The sequence below is a fragment of the Natrix helvetica genome (assembly GCF_964273705.1).
Source record: "Natrix helvetica genome assembly, chromosome: Z".
Taxonomy (NCBI): Eukaryota; Metazoa; Chordata; class Lepidosauria; order Squamata; family Natricidae; genus Natrix; species Natrix helvetica.
In genome coordinates, this window is record NC_138554.1 from 131,725,948 (window position 1) to 131,743,119 (window position 17,172).

Sequence of the window (17,172 nt, forward strand, 5' to 3'; positions counted from 1 at the left end):
GCGTGGCTCCCAGCCGTGGCGCTCGGTCTGGAGAGGGGGGAGGAAAAAAGCCTGAGCGGCATGTGCCTAGCTGCCATGTGGGAGCGGCTCGGTGTCTTCTGATTTAGTTGTTTCGATTCCCTCCCCTTCTCTGCTCAGTTGCACGGTCTCTGTATGTTTTTCCTCTCTCTCTCTCTCTCTTGCTGGGTGGTGGTTGAAGCCGCTGGTAGTTAGGATCGATTCTGCTAGTGCTTAAGTTGCCGCAGCGGACAGCAGCGAGAAGCAGCAGTGGTAGTATTGAGTAAATCAACAAATTAAGGGCATTTATGGCAGGCTGGCCAGCTGAAGCTGTAGGCTCAGCGCAGCTCCTTCTCTGCCGCCTGCTGCCCCCCTAGCCTCTTAGCGTCCCCCTAAGTCATCCCACCGCCCACCAAAGGGGCGGTACCGCCCACTTTGGGAACCACTGGTCTACAGCAATCAAAATTTAGAGGAAATCTGGCAGCATCTTTTCTAACTAGCAAATTTTATTAAAAGGAATAAGCTTTCCATCTCACTGTTCACATCCCAATTTAAATCCTACATAAGTTTAGCCATTCCGTGTACCTAATGATTTAGTAATCATTACTAAAGCTAATTACCTTTAATAAAATTCATCTGAAAAGATGCTACCAGCTTTCTGATTTTTTGAGTTAACCCATAGAACGTTATCCCCAATGTTCAGCCCTGGTTAAAAGAGGAAACATCTCTTTTTGCATTTGACAGAAAAGTAGTTTTCCTTCTCATTTAGGAAGCAGCAATGTATAAATGGAGATACATCTGGGCAAGTGAAATTTGGAAATATAATATGACTAGAAATAGCCAGTTTGATCTAGTGGTTAAGGCATCAGTTTAGAAACCAGGAGAAGATGTGTTTTAGTCCCACCTTGGCCATGAAAGCCAGCTGGATGATTTTGAGCCAGTCATTCTCTTGGCTCAACTGACCTCACAGGATTGTTGTGGGGAAAACAGAAGGAAGGAGTATTAGATATGTTCACCACCTTGAGCTGTTTATAAAAATAATAAAGTTGGACTGTAAATAAATATTACTGGACAGTTTTTCAGAACACTGCAATGTTGAACCAGACTAATAGTTCTCTTATAAATAATAACTCCAGGTGCAATATTAAAGAAAATAATAACATTTGCAAAGAACATTTCCAACTATTGTATTTGCCAGATAACTTGTAGGAAGGATAATTTTTGACAAAATGCAGGAACTAAATGGTCAAAACCTTTAATGGATTAAAAAAAACCCACACAAATACATACAGTTGAAAAATCTACCAAGTTTGAGAATCAAAGGATTCTTATCTGGAATACAGCGCAATTCCCCTCCCCCCCAAAAAACACGCTTTTCTTTGTAACACAAACTCTGATCACTTTGGTTCAGATACTTACAAGTATTGGCAAGATTGAACTTGGCTGTCATCTCAAAACACAGATTGACAAATAAACTTTACAAATTAAATATCTGATTTCATGATTACATATTTACAATTACAATTGTCCATTTTCTTAATTACATCTGGTAGTAAGATATTACAGGAAGGTAGTTATTTCCCCTTGTGCAACCTCAAAACTAAATTTAGAGGACATAGTGGCTTTCATCTTGCACATACATGTTAGAGGCATACTCAGATAATACCATTTAAACGGGATTATATAAGAAGTGAATCAATACACTTTAAAGAAACAGTGGAAAATGAAAAACCAGGCTTCAAAGCTGCAGCCTATAATTTACTACTCAAAAATACCACAGATTGCAATGTAACCTCTTCAGAATAAACCCATGTATTCTATAGTGCTTGAAGCTTCTTCTTTTTTTCCAAACTGCCACTTTGTTTAAGGAAAAACAAACAAAAAGCTGATTAATATGCTTTCCAAACAAGTTTTTGATGCTGAGGTGAGCAAATTCAAAAATTCACTTTGGAAGTGATCCACAAGCATTCAAAGATTCCAATAACCTAGTCAAACCAAAGAGGGGGCGGGGAGGGAGGCTCTATCCTCATCCACCTATATAGCCTCTGAACTCTTATTCTTTCTGCTTACTTCCTTTTTAAAGGAGCAGGAGCGGTCTCCAAACTTGGCAACTTTAAGACATGTGGAGCATGACTGACTGAGGAATTCTGGAAGTTGAAATCCACAGGTCTTAAAAGTTGCCAGGTTTGGAGACTCCTGAGCTGGAAGAGAAATGATTCTGGAATTATTGGTATCCTTCTCCTTTGCATTAACATGCTGTGTGGATGTACTCTGAGAACAGAGGTAATCTCAAAACCTTTCCCTGGTTCCAAAATAAGACAATAAATTCTAGAATTTAGAAAACTAGCCTTCTGTTTTCTTTTTCCAGCACCTGAATTTAATTACTACTTCAAACAAAAAAAAACATGGTGACATCTCAGGTTTAATGTCCCCAGAAAGGCAAAAAAGGACCTAGGACTCTGGAAAGTAACTTTATCAGGGAATGTCACCTTCCCTGAGCAAATCACTTTTGCTTTCTCATTCACCACAAACTGGTTAGTTTAAGAAGGGAGTCTAAAGTCTTCTCCAGATATTGTTGTGAGTCTCCTAACCCACAGCTGCATCCTTGGAGGATTTTGTGTTGCTGCCTCCCAAACAACTGTTCAGTGGGGGGAGGCCAGAAAATAAAGTTGGAAAAGGATCCTGTTTGGAAAAATGCTGTTTTGGGACAAAACCTGGAGAAGATTCTTCAGTTTATCTAAAACTCATAAGGAAACTAGCGACTCCGCAGATGTTTTCGGCTCTCAGTTCTCATCTGCACCAGGCAGCATGATTAAAGGTGATGGGAAATGGTTCAAAAAGTATGTGGAGCTCCCCAACTTCTTCTCCTTGGTCTAAAACATGAACCTTCTGATTGGACTGGAAGCTGAAGGAAGCTGGAAGCAAAAGTGCCTGAAGTTGAATGATAATGCAGCATGAGCTCTGTTTTGCTATTAGAGCCACAGGAGTGGAGTATTTCTCAAGAGTTTAGTAAAGGGTGCAAACTAGCAACACTAGTTAGATTATTGCTGATGTTTGCTTTCATAAAGCATTAAAGAAGTTCAAAACTTTTTTCTCTTTAATATTCATTGTTTGCTGGAGATATTAAAGAGGATACTACGAGGCTCAGATTCCATTCAGCTGTACATTGCACTTTAAATTTTAAAATTTAACAGCCGCTTATTAGGTCAGTGGTGACTTATAGTATTGAACTAACTATTGTGCTCACCCTGGAACTAGTTGAGTACACCAGATATTTAATGCAGTGACATTAGCACTTTTCCATATAAAGCAATCACAGATTGCAAGTTCTGCAAATTTGCAAAATCAAGAACACAAAGTGATCTCTTCAGAAATTTAGACAAGAGATCATTTACAAGAGACTTTAACTAACACTATTAACCTTCCCCGTTCTTTTCATGGCAAGTACTGTTTCGGCTCTGAAACCTGCCCGATTCCCAGAGAATTTAACAAGTATCCTGCAAAAATGTCCTCTTCTTCATGGTTTAGTGTAATGAAGACACACTTATTGGTGAAGTCGGTAAGGACCCATCTAAATCCATCCTGTCTAAAGAACCAGTAGGCTATCTCTTGGAAAAAGGTAAATTTTGGCTGTGTGTTTCCAAGAGAAGTGATATAGGGAGCCATAAAACAGCCGAGCAGCTAACAAATTGTTGGTTTTCCAAGATGATTTGCTCCCACCTCAAGAAGCCAGGTGCTTAAGACATAAATCAATGTAATATTCCTGTGCTAGCCCTTTTACAGTAGGAGAATCTGCGAAAGCCTCTTCTCTAAGACCTGGCCCCTTATTCCTTTATACAACAATGGTTCTTTCTTTCGGGTCCTCTTAAAAGCAACCACAGGATGAACGATATTTGGAGAAATACTATTCTACTACTCCACCATGCCATACCAAGCAATTGTCTTTGGGTATGGGTAGAATTAAGATTTGCTTCAAGGTTTGAAAATGGAAGATGTTTCAAGGACTCGGAAGGACAGCCATTAAGGTTCAGCTTATTGTGAATGGAAAGTCTGTGCTGAACTTTTTCCACCAAACAGTCAAACCCAGAAACTTCTCAGAAATAAATCAAGGTAACCTCTTGGCCACTTTATGGTGAGTTCATTCTTTCCCAGATTTAGGGAGCTCATGCTGGTAATTCAAGACGAAAAATCCTAGCTTGAACTGATCCTTTTTTTGCTTTCACAAATGCAGGTCAGACCCGGTTATTTAGTCACTGTGAGCCTTCTCAGGAACACCCTGTGGACAAAGCAAAAAATCACTGTACTTTTTTTTAAAAAAACCGAAATCTGTCTTCTTTGAAATTAGGGAAGCTGTGTAAAAGCTTAGATTCCAAAATGCTATTACTGAAACGCTAGAGAACCATCTAGTATACCAGCCCTGAACATTTCAGATAACTCCTTTCACAAAACACAGATAAGAATTTTGTAATCATTGAAATAATTACCATTTAAAAAGCAAGTAAAGGGAGGGAGATGAGCAGGCCTGCAATGTAGTGTCATAATCCAATGAAGCATCTTTTTGCTTTCAGCCACCGCCCAATGGTAACTACTCTGTTTGTTTCTGGAAATTGGATCAAAGGTCAAAATTGGGCAATCGCACATCAGACTAAGCTCAAATGAGGCTTGGATCCCAGAATAAGCATGACTAAGGGAAGATACAGGTCCTTTCTGCTTTGGGCAGTATAATAGCTGGAAATGCAATGAAGCCCTATATGGCATGGGGCCAGCATTTGAAGGACCACTTCTCCCCAGTTATATCTACCTGGCCAACCAGGCAGAGGAGGTTGTGGGTCTTTTAAGGGGTATACCTGAAGGGATCTAGAAGACAGGCCTTCACTGTGGTGGCTCCTTCCCTTTGGAATATCATCACCTCTCTTGGCTCTCTCCTTGCTACTTTTCTGGAAGGCCCTGAAGACATGATTCTGTCAGTGGGCCTGCGGACTTCAGACTGATTCAGAAACAATCAAGTGGGTTGTATAATTGTACTTGTCATTGCCACAGGGGAGGTGTGGGAGATTCTGGGGTTTTTATATTGTTGATTTATAATGCTGTACACGTTGCCCAGAGTCACTGTATATTAGTTGGCCGTTTATATAAATCAATTTAATAAATAATAAATAAAACAAAGGATACACCTTCAGAAAAGCAGCCTTTGGTACTTTAAACAAGGTGATTAAACAATGGCACAAACTAATATAAACTAAGGAAGAAAGACAAAAAAGAAAGGAATCAAGGGAAAAGCAAGCAGCACAAGGGAAAAAAGTTGAAAAAATAGAAAAAAGAAAGAAAGAAAAAAAAGCAGCTTCTATATTTTTCACATCTGCACTTATAAACAGATCTTTTCACCTGCCAGTCTAAAGTTACATTACTCTTCTTTCTATAACATATCTTAATTAAACCCATGCATCACAAGTTTCTTTCATTTTTATGTAAAAAGTCCCTAAGATACTTCCAATCACCAATAAAAACGGTAAGCCTAATAACTGGAAGCTGTTATTAAGCTCGTCTACTTGATGGGTGAGATATTTAGGGGAAAAAAACCTTTCCCCCCCCAACCTACTTTTCAATACATTTTATTTATCTAAAGTCTCTCTATTAACAAGGCTACTCGCAGAACTATCTTGAACCCCAGACAAGGATGTTACTTACTCTGCACATTTGTTATGCCAGTTGTAGACAGAAGGTTGAGGCCACACATTCTTAGTAAAATCAACCAGTCCTTACATAGGAGGAGCAAGTTTTCTGAAGCATTTTCTGAGATTGAATGCCTTAGCCATTTCAATATTCAAGACACATTGAGGCATTTTCTGTCTTACTTCATTTACATTTATTGAAACTAGCAATAAACATGTCTGCAGACTACCTAGGATGATATATGTTTACACTGCTTTAGAATACCTGTCATTATGAATAGGCATCATTACTTATTACATCCATAGGTAATAATTATGGTTTTATCAGCTGAAGGTGCATTTTTCACTTTAAAAACACAGCAGAGATATATAATTACCATAGCAAGTTGCCGTCCTATGTTTCCTACAGTCACACCTCCTGAGAAAAATATACATGGTAGCCAAGACCGGATATAAAGGAAATCTGGAGATGTATACCTAAAGGAAAGCAGAGGGGAAAAAAATCGAGGATTATTTGTAGTTTTTAGCATCTCATCAAAACTGCTCTGGACATTTCACCTTGCTGGAAATAATAGGGAAAGGATAAGGAATTCAAGGTTTTCTTTTCTTAATAGAAGTACCAAATATGTATACAGATATATTTAAAATTGTTAATGTTAATACTTTTATATTTACATTTTTATGCCACCATAAGTTGCCCAGAGTCATTCTAGATAACAATACAGGTGGCATATAAATTTAATAAATAAAATAGTGAATAGAAACATGCATATTTATAGAGAAAACTTTGAATGTATTCCCCTGCCCTAGGAAAGGGAAGAAATTTTTTTAATTTTTTTAAAGAAAAATTATAATGTAGCTTTGCAAGTAAGTCCATAGAAGTTACTATGGTTAGAATTAACAAAGGCCTCCTCTAACGTCTCTTTGGTTTATATGCACAATAGAGAAGAGGAACATAAAGTTGCTCAATACTTTCTCATTCACTTGCTTGTCTGCAACTTTACAGGGCCTATAACTCTTGGCAAATGTTTTAATAAAAGACTGGTTTTAGGCAAAGGAACAAGAGAGGGAAAAATACCCTCTTTGTGCCCAGTTTCAGTCTTAACTGTACATATTACCAAATATAAAACTATTTGCCCATATTACACAGTTAAATTCTGATTGTGCACATAGAAATAAAGCTGTATTATTAAGTTAGGAAAGATATTTCCTTCTTTAACAGAATAGCCATCAATATTTGAAGAGCTAGTTTGGTGTAGTAATTAAGGTGCTGGACTTACACACCATAAGTTCTAGTTTTCTCCAGGTGAGTTTAGGAGTAGCGAATCTCTTTTAGGGCCATCCACCTCAGAAGGGTGTAGAGAAAATAGGAAGTAGCAACAGGCTGGTAGCAACTACAGTAAACTGAAATGAGTGCAGGCATAATTCGTGTCTTTTTTTAAAAAAGGCTGAACAATTAGAAAGAAGGGAATGCAAGGGGTACTTACTGATAAACTCCATTATAAACCAGAAACTGTGTAATCAGAGTTGCTACAAAAGCAATTGTAATCCCAAGACCAAGACCACTTCTTGAGCGATCAAATGTCCACCAGAGGCCCAGCGACAAAGCTGCAAGGGTCAGGGAAAGCTGGATGTTGTTCGCAAAATCCAATTTCTAAAAAGCAAGCTAAGGAAATTTGATAGTCTGGCAAATTTCTTGCTCCATACAAGTCTTAACATCTATCCAAGTATCCCACCTTTTAAATCTTTTCACTTTTGACAGGTTCTTTACTTTTCCTACCATAATCTTTATGTCTTATCTATAACATGCACACATGGAAATCAATTTATATAAAGTACAAGAAGTAGAAAAAAGTATATTTGAAATATCATTTTCCCGCAAATCTACTGGATTACTGTTTTCAGCTGAGCATCTCAACCTGCAGGGGGCAATCTTTTCTATGTATTTTCTAAACTCTCTTTTAAGGAGACATTAAATTTCATGAAATAAAATTTAAAGCATATCCTGAGGGAGAACTTATAACACGGCAAAGAAAAACAAATTGCTTATTATTTTCACAATTAGGCAGACTGAACTGCCACATTTATCTTAAAACAATGTCTTGTATGAATGCTGCTGGAGGACAAAACTATAGATTGTTAAATAAATCTCCAATTCTGTAAAGTGACATTTTAAAATAATTATAGGCCTACTGTTTTTTTATTAGTGTAAAAGAAATAATTCTTGTGCTCACAATTTGCTACATTTCCAATAAATGTTTCTTCATAATACCTAAGCAACGCCCTATGCTCTGCAAGTGAAGAGATACAGAAGGGAGTGTCTCACATTTCTATTTAAGTTAGTTGGCATGAATAGTGTAGGTATTAGATAAAAGTGTGGCCAAGTCTTTGGAAGGGAATATAAAAATCCTTCAGATCAGTCAGTATTTCTGTGCTGACAATAGAATGGAATCAAGCAAGCAGGCCCTGTGGTTAACGGCACCAGGCTAGAAACCAGGAGACTTGAGTTCTAGTCCGCCTAAGCCAGGAAAAGTGGCTGAGTGACTTTATTCCTACCTTAGACATGAAAGCCAGCCGGGTGACTTTGGACTAGGGTCTCTCTCTCTCAACTCATCTCACAGGATTGTTGTTAGGGGAAAGTAGGAGAAGGAAAGAGTGTATATGTACTGCCTTGGATTATTTATAAAAATTATAAAGGTGTAATGTCCCAAAGGTGCTTTTTCAAGAAGCAACTGGACTTTCTGGTTTTTCTTTGAAGATGCTTCGCTTCTCATCTAAGAAACTTCTTGGATCAGAAGCAAAATGTCTTCAAAGAAAAGAAAAGCAAATAAAGTCCAGTTGCCTCTTGAAAAAGCACCTTTGGGACAACCATGACCTGGATGACTGAGAATCTCCATAGACATAAGGTGGAATATAAATAAGGAGGCTTTTTTGCCAGCTCCAGCGGCTTTAGTTTAGATTCTTCAGGACAAAACTGAAAGAGAAACAATAAAACTTTAAGCAGAGACTTTAGAGCAAAGTTTCTCAACTTCAGGAATAATTAAGTTATATGAGCTTCAAACTCACAAATTCTGGTGGGGAATTCTGGAAGATATGAAGTCCAGGCATTTCCAAAATTGAGAAATTCTGCTTTAAAGTATAGATAGCACAGGCACTGATTTGTGAAACATAATTACTCAAAACAGTTGAAGCTGGTCCAGTAATGATGGGAAAAATGCTAGGCAACGTTAAGCCCTTTTTTCCCCAAGGATACAGCACTTGCATGGTTAATGCCAACGAAGACAGCGATACATCGCATTACACTTGCCCATTCTCTTTTGAATTTGTGAGGTTCACCAAGATGGCTGTCAATGCAAGGATACAGCAGGCCAATAACAGCTGTAAAAGGAAAATAGAAGAGATGCTGAAATCAGTTGTTATGTTAACCATTCATTTTCCTCTCCCCAACAATCATTAAAGCCTATTTTTCATTTTCTGAGCTATTGAAGATTACAGGTAGTCTTCAACATTTGCTTAACGATTGCCTGAAGTTGTGATGAGTCCTTGCACTTATGACACTGCAGAACCCCCAGTTACATGATCAAAATTGGGCATTTAGAAACAACATATCTTTACAACAGTTGCAGCATACCAGGGTCACGTGATCGCCATTTATGATTTGTGTGTGTGAGTGTGTGTCTGTGTGTGTGTATGTCAATTAAAATAAATAAATAAGGGAAGCCAGATAGTTTAATGCTGAAGCAGGCTGTCTCTGAAACAACAATTATTTTTACCAATACTTACTGTGTTCAATAGTAACTTATAAGAAAGTCTCTCTAAGGCTCAAAGTCTATGATTTAAGCTACTATAAAATATAGAAATACTTTTTTCCCTATGGAAAAATCATGTCAAGTTTCAGATCAGCACAATGACTAAGTGGCAATACCCAGGACATCTCCATGCCAGCCATGTTAAGTTCAATGAAACAATTATGTCTGTGCTTTCTTGTGCCTGATTTATTTTACATATTATAGGTGGTAAAAAAATCCAAAGGAAATAATAAATTTCCCAACTTGACTTCCAGAGAAAAGATTTTAAGGCTGATGCCATAAATGGCACAAGAGCTAAAGCTATGTGCAATCTTCTGTCAACAACAGCTCTATTAAATACTGTAATTTAGAACCCAATGCCTAAAAATACCATTTAGAATATCAAATATCAAAATTATTAAAAGGGACTGGCTGACCTAATTGAAAGGAATTATAGTAATTCAGCATTGAACTTTTATTTGTACTTTGCAAATAAAAAAGGGTCATTTTCTAGGAGTATCTTGCTAGAAACTGAAATTGCTCTTAAAATAGGCACTAAGCCAGTCTCAGTTCCTCTCTTCTGTCACAACATGTGACTTCCTTGTTTTTGATTGAGTATGTGGCATGTTCAGACTGAGAACCAATAGGAACCGGAGCACACGACTCACCAGTTTCCACAGCGAGCCAATTATATGGCCAAGATAATGATGAATCATGCCAGATCCTGGGTTAAAAACTTGCCAAGCAATAATAGCTAGAGGAAACTCTTCTGCTTTCCAGAGTGAAAAATAATGCCAAACTCACAAAGCCTTTAGAAGGAAGGAGGACACTGTGCTGCTAAAGGTGTTATTTTTTTACATCTAATCCCAGTGTTCTCCTTGTGAGGTCAAATACAGTCCTATCAAATATCAACATATATAAGCTTTTAAGTGCTACTCTGGGCACCAGTTTGGTTAAATAACGAGAACATAAAACCACTTTTAAAGTAAATAAACAATAGCATGCACCATTCTGGGCAATGAACTAACATACTTTCAACCCATCTTGGAGACACAATTGGAAACCCCACCACTTTCTTTAAAACAAGCTTCCCTCTTACCTGCTGCTGTCCCACAGCAAGGGGGCACCCACCAGGCAGAAGAGAAGATTGTAGAGATAACTTCCTCAGGGAACAGGGTTACATTCCTCTGAATCTGCAGTAAGTTTAGCACCAGTGCAAGGAAAGTGCCCACAGCAAAAAGCACCAGGCTGCGTTGCAGTAAGTCTCTGCTTAAGTTCAAGCTGCTACCAGGGACACGGCCTCTGTTTGGGCTGCTTGGGTGCCGTGCTGCATGACCCACTAAGGTCAGGGGAGAACTGGAGACAGATGAGGTTAGCATTTCACCCACTCTGGCTGCTAGCCCTGTTGCACTTCCACCTAAGTGATCCTTATATCTTCTCCTGGCTGTGCAAGAGCAACTCCACGTATGACTGTCAGGTTGAGGTACAGGTTTCTCCATCAGGTTCCTGAAAGAGACATGAAGGATCTTATGAAATAAAGAATACTCAGAAAGCTATCAATATGTTATGTGCTGTATGTTTTTATCTCTATAAAAAATTCACCTTATACTTCTCTAATTAACTACATTATAATGTGGAATTCAATAGCACTTATGCCTTGGTAAGACCACCCATGGAATATTCTATTACATATCTCCACAATATAGAAAAGATATTGAGCCCTAAGAAAGAGTGCAGAGAAGAGCAAAAAAGATGATTAAGGGATTGGAGGCTAAAACATATGAAGAATGATTTCAGGAACTGGATATGTCTAGTTTAATGAAAAGAAGGACCAGGGGTGACATGACAGCAGTGTTCCAATATCTCAGGGGTTGCCACAAAGAAGAGGGAGTCAAGCTATTCTCCAAGGCATCTGAGGGTAGGACAAGAAGCAATGGGTGGAAACTAATCAAGGAGAGAAGCAACGCAGAACAAGAAGAAATTTGCTAATAGTTAGAACAATTAGTCAGTGGAACAACTTGCCTCCAGAAGTTGTAAATGCTCCAACACTGGACGTTTTAAAGAGATTGGATAACTATTTGTCTGAAATGGTATAGGGTTTGCTGCCTAAGCAGGGGGTTGGTCCTCCCTTCCTTTATTGTTATTCCCCTGACAGCATTAATATAAAACCAAAGAAAATGACCTTATCTTTCTTTCTACCTTTCTCCTTATCTTTAATTTTAAAAAGTCCTCCCCATTTCAGGTCTTGGCCTACCGAACTACATTGGTTATAAGAATTAAGGATATTAAGTACTTTATAGTGAAACAGGCAGTAATTGTGTCTTATTACCAAGCTAGAAAACTAGAGCTTTGATTAAATTGCTACTTAGCCAAGAATATTATGAAGTCACTTGACTTCCTTATCACACAAAGTTGCTGCCAAAAGAAACTTGCTTTGAACTTTTAGAACAACCACAAGATAAAACCATTATTAATTTAAATATTTATACTGCTTCAAGGAGTATATAATTCCACACAGATTGTACTGAAGAGTTTTATCTAGAATTCCAAACACAAACATCAGCATACAATATAAAGTATTATATACCATGATGTTAAAACAGTAAGAATTTTATAGGAATAAAACAGTGTCCTTTAAAATTTTGACTGACTAAATGCCAACAAGTTGGTAACTACATAAGTAGATCTTCTCCAAGAACACCCAGTCCAAACCGGGCCCTTCAGGTCTTCCAAAGATGCACTGATCCACCTTGCTACTAATTGCCCTCTTCTCTTTCCTTCCACCTTTCCCAGAATTGTAGATTTCTTGAGTGAGCTGGATCTTTACATTATGTGTGCAAAACATGATAATTTGACCTTGGACATTTTTGCTTCCAGAGAGAATCTGGGACAAGTTATTCTATGGGCAACATTTATTTCCTTGGCTGCCCATGGATGTCTCAATACTCTTCTCCACCACCAAAATTCAAAACTCTCTGTATCTGTCCTGCTTCTTCAGGATTTAATTTCTATGAAGTGCATGCACAATTCTGATTTTTATATGTATAGACCAGGGAACTTCAAATTTGGCAACTTTACAAATTGTGGAATTCAACCCTCAGACTTCCTCAGCCAAGAATCCTGGCTGGGGAATTCTGGGAGTGAGGTCCACAAGTCTTAAAGCTGCTAAGGTTGGACACTCTGTATAGACTCTTCAAGCTTAACCCAATATGAAATGCAGCATTAAACTGCCCCAATACCAGTGACATGGCATGTTTAAGTAACAGAACAGAGAATAGCAGCGTTGGAAGGAATCTTGGAGGTCTTCTAGTTCAATCCCCTGCTCAAGCAGGAGACACTATACCATTTTGGACAAATGATTGTGTCTTTCTTTTCAAAAGCCTCAGTTTTCAAACAGCTAGAGCCTATAATCTAAATGCTCTCACCATGTAGATAATTGAACTGCCCTTTTTTCCCCTCTTTAAAGTAGGGCAAACTGTAATAAGATGCCAGAGCAGTTTTATCTATTTGGTGCTACAATAATGCTAATATTGTAGGAAAAAGACTGCCACTTGGGAGATGTACCTGAAGGCCACTGTATCTAGTCACAGAATCCCTTCTGCTATAGGGACAGAACCACCAGTCTGACATCTGACTTTACCATATTCTCCTATCAGGTAAGAAGGAGGAGTAAAACAAGTCTCCCTCCAATTCAGTCCAGCTGTGCTTTCTCAAGATTTCACCAGCCTAAGCATGTGACTTCAAACTTTGGAAAAAGCTGAGCAGGCTCAATCTTCATAATTGGATACGAGACCACCAGGAGAAACTTGGCCAGCTTGGGAAACTCGATAAATATTCTGGAAGGCAGTGGCAAGCCATTTTCCCATATCCTTGGCAGAAAAAAAATGACATGAAGTCACAAGTGAAGCTTGACTCAAGGGACTGCTTACATTTTCTACTTTAGGTGCAGCCTAGACTTACAAATTGGCCTCTTCTCCCTTCCAGCCTTTAACTGAAAAGAATTGAAGGAAGCTTAAAGCTTCTGATGTCATTTCTCTCTTGAACCCCAGGCTCTCAACCACCAAGCCCTGCCACTGCTACCTGCAAGCAACCATTCAGAGAATATAAGCTGCAATATGAGATGCATATTATGAGATGCAAACCATGCATGGCTGTTAGACATGGGCCACTCAAGCCTCCCATCTATACCTATTACAATGCGTGTGTTTCTGTGTGATATAAAAAGCAGAAAGCATTTACAAAGAACCACTATGTGGTCCCAACCCAAAGGTCCATCTCCCCGCTCCCACCCCCAGCAAACCCCTACTGGATTTTTTTTTTTTTTACAAATTAAGTTTCTTCCAACCTGTGGTCAGTCAGAAAAATGACACCTCTCTTCTGGAGGGTGCATCTGGTGGGCGCCCAGGTGTGTGTGTGTGTGTGTGAACTTGCTGCAAAAGGCTAGAGAAAAAGGCAGACGTTCGATTCTAGGTAGAGGTAGATGTGGGGTCTCCTGCTTGGGCGGGGGTGGACTAGATGACCTGCAAGATCCCTTCCAACTCTGTTGATCGGTTACCTGCCACCCCCCACTCTCCCTTTGGCAGATACGAAGGCCTCTAAGATTCACCGGGCATGGGACCACGGAGGTTCCCCACCCCACCCTTCCGTCGGGTACCCTCAGGTAGACTGCCTCCAACGGTGGAGTCTCAGGTGACCGTTAACTGCCAATCTTCCACAAAGCAGGTACCGTTGGTGGTGGGGTGGAGTGGGGTGGGCTGGGGGGAGAAGCGCCCCTTTCCCTCACATTCACACACACTCACACACACACACACACTATCCCTCCCCCAATGCAGCCCTCCCTCCCTGCCCCTTCCCCTACCTGCTGGGACTCTGGCTGCAGCGGCGTCCCTCTCAATCGGCCCCTCACGCACACGCGCCCGGCCGGCTTATAAAGGCGCGAGCGCCGCGGCGCGAGGCACTCCGTGCGTGGCGCGCCTCCGCCCCTCCACAGCGGGGCTTGGAGGCTGACGCGGCGGAGGGGGGGGGAGGAGGGAGGGAGAAGGCGGGGCTGCCGAGCAGTCCCGGCAACAGCATTGCAGTCTGGTGAGGCCAGCCAGCCAATGGGAGCCAGGCGGGCCATATGACGTGAGGGACACACCACCCGCTCTTCCCTCAACTGACAGGGCGGGAAGGAGAGAGCCAGCAAAAAAAAAAAAGCAACGGCGGGCGTCGGAGGCTGGGAGGGGAGGGTGGTGAGGGAGCGAGGGAGAAGGCGCGTGGCAGGATGGAACGTCCCAATTCCAGCGGGGGGGGGGAGAAGGGGGTGTTGTGGTGGCGCCCTTTGTAGGGGGTGTCCGCGTGTCTTTCCTCATACGGCTCCCCCCTCCAGGTTTTCACCCGCCTTGCGTTTACCGTTGGCTCCTCCTCCTCCCGTCGCCGCTGCTGTGTGCACAGTTGGCTGCGAGAGCCCCGCGAGGTAGGACAGGTGCGAGGGCGCTCCAGAAAAAGGTCTGGAGGCCTTTGTATTACAACTCCCATCCGCCACTGTCGCTAGTGGCCTTGCTGCTGAGAGAAGATGAGGGTTACAGGTAGTCCTCGACGTATGACTACAAGGGAGCCTAAAAAAAAAAACCTGCTGCTCGGTGGACACATTGGCTAAATGAGTTTTGCCCCGTTTTACGATGTTCCTTTGCTACAGTTAAGCGAATTGCCACAGTTGTTAAGTGAGGAACAAGATTGTTAAGTGAATCCGGCTTGCCCATTGACTTCACTTGTCAGAAGGTCCCAAAAGGGGACCTTGCAACTGTCATAAATATGAGTCAGTTGCCAAACATCCAAATTGTGATTACGACAATGGGAATGGTATGAGGGTCATAAGTGTGAAAAGCAGTTATAAAATACTCTTTCATGTACTGTTGTCACTTTGAATGGTCGCTAAATGAACTGTAGTAAGTTGAGGGCTACCTGTATTATGATCTACCAGTTTGCAGCCATGCTGGACAAGAAAGATGGGGTGAGAGATAGTTCCCAGTGTAGTTTTTTTGGGAGAGCTGGAAAACTTTTCCCTAAGAGACAAGAATGTGCAAATTGTGGCCTCCATTATGACTTTTTTGCCCACAGCCTGCACAGCGAGAACTTATGGCTACCAGGAGAACTTATGCATACCAGACACCCTAGGAGTTTTTTTAATTATCTGCAAGGATGTTGTGGTCTTATTACAATTAGAATGAGCTACCTACCCCACAATTTGCCTCTTTCCCTGCCAGCATTGCTCCATTTTGGGGCAGAAAAGAGGTTGGCCTTTATCCCAGTATCCTGCCTCTTGCCAAAGGGCACATTGCAAAGAAAATACCCAGTAAACTGGCCAAAGTATCTGTCCCTGAGGACTGAATCATTCCACTTTTCCTTTCCCCCTGATTTCCCCAGCAGTTTTTATCCAAATGCAAATGTGTAGTGAAAATAAGGAGTTGGAAGGGCCGTGAAGCCCTCCAACCCAACCTCTTATTAAATACAGGTGATCCAAATTAAGACCTCCCTTCTCTAGATGTGTTTAAGCAGAGCGGGACACGGTGTCCAGCTTTGCTTAAGCACATCCAGAGAAGAGAGAATCTGTTTCATTTTAAGAATTCCAATATTGAACTCCTACAGGTGGGAAGTTTTCTTTTTCCAGTGATACTTTGCAGTAGCTTGATCATGATTGTGGATCTTTTGGTTTGGGAAGAACAAAACAAATCCTGATTCCATTTTCCAGATCATTGATTCATTCCTTCAATTTAAAAAGCCCCCCTATCTCAACCTACAGTGACTGTTGCAAAGTTAAAAATCTAGAAAATGATACAAAAATCCAAAAAGTAACAAACTTATTAAAAACAATAAAATTGATCAAAACTATTAAAAATAATCAGCCGTAGAACACCATTTCCTAAAAGTACAACTACTTGGCAACTTAGTAGGTCACTGGATCCCTGGGCCTGAAGATTAAGAAGGTCAGAGCCACTCTCCCCTCTGGAGGACAGGTGACTCAGCAAAAAAAGGTCTGACGCTCAACAGATATCTTTCTTTTCTGGACAGGACCCATAGCTTGCCCTGACTGGCAGGGCTGCTAAGACAGGTTGATGCGATTGGAGCGAAATTGACCCTCAAATACCCTGCCTTCATGCCAGGTACTTGTAAGTTGCTGTATTCAGGTAGTCCTCAACTTATGACCATAATTGGTAATAGGGTTTCCGTTGATAAGGTGGTTTTTAAGTGAGTACCGCCTCATTTCACAACCTTTTTTAAAAAGCCACAGTTAAGCAAATCATTGTAATTTATGCATGATTCATATGTTTGTTAAATGAATTCTGTTTTTCCCATTGACTTTCTTGTCAGAAACTGCCCGGGAAGGCAATCGTGTAACCCTGGGATGCTCGAAGTGTTGTAAATATATGCAGATTGCAAGCACACAAAGTTTAATCACATAATCATGAGGATGCTGCAATGGTTATGTGTGGGGACTGATCGTAAAACTTTTTTTTAACACAGTTGTAATTTTGAATGGTCACTAAACATTGGTTGTAAATCAAGGGACAACCTGTATATCCTTTTGTATGTGTGTGTGTCTATTTTCGAAGTTAGACTAACGTTTGCTAACCCTATCATGTACATCACCTGTACTTGAGAATTTTAATATGTGAGGATAAGAGGATGGGAAAGGCTGCATTAAATGTCAGAACATTAGGTAACTGACTGAGATA

General features: G+C 40.5%; 1 protein-coding gene across 1 annotated transcript; it reads right to left on the reverse strand.

Annotated features, from left to right (window-relative positions):
• Positions 1–1,236: 1,236 nt before the first annotated feature.
• Positions 1,237–14,390, reverse strand: INSIG1 (insulin induced gene 1). Its single transcript, XM_081969898.1, has 6 exons — positions 14,316–14,390; positions 10,557–10,963; positions 8,923–9,047; positions 7,157–7,323; positions 6,047–6,146; positions 1,237–4,273 (listed from the first exon to the last, which is right to left on the reverse strand). The coding sequence occupies exons 2-6, from the start codon at positions 10,954–10,956 to the stop codon at positions 4,244–4,246; spliced, it is 822 nt and encodes a 273-aa protein (XP_081826024.1). The 5' UTR covers positions 10,957–10,963; positions 14,316–14,390; the 3' UTR covers positions 1,237–4,243.
• Between the last annotated feature and the right edge of the window lie 2,782 nt (positions 14,391–17,172).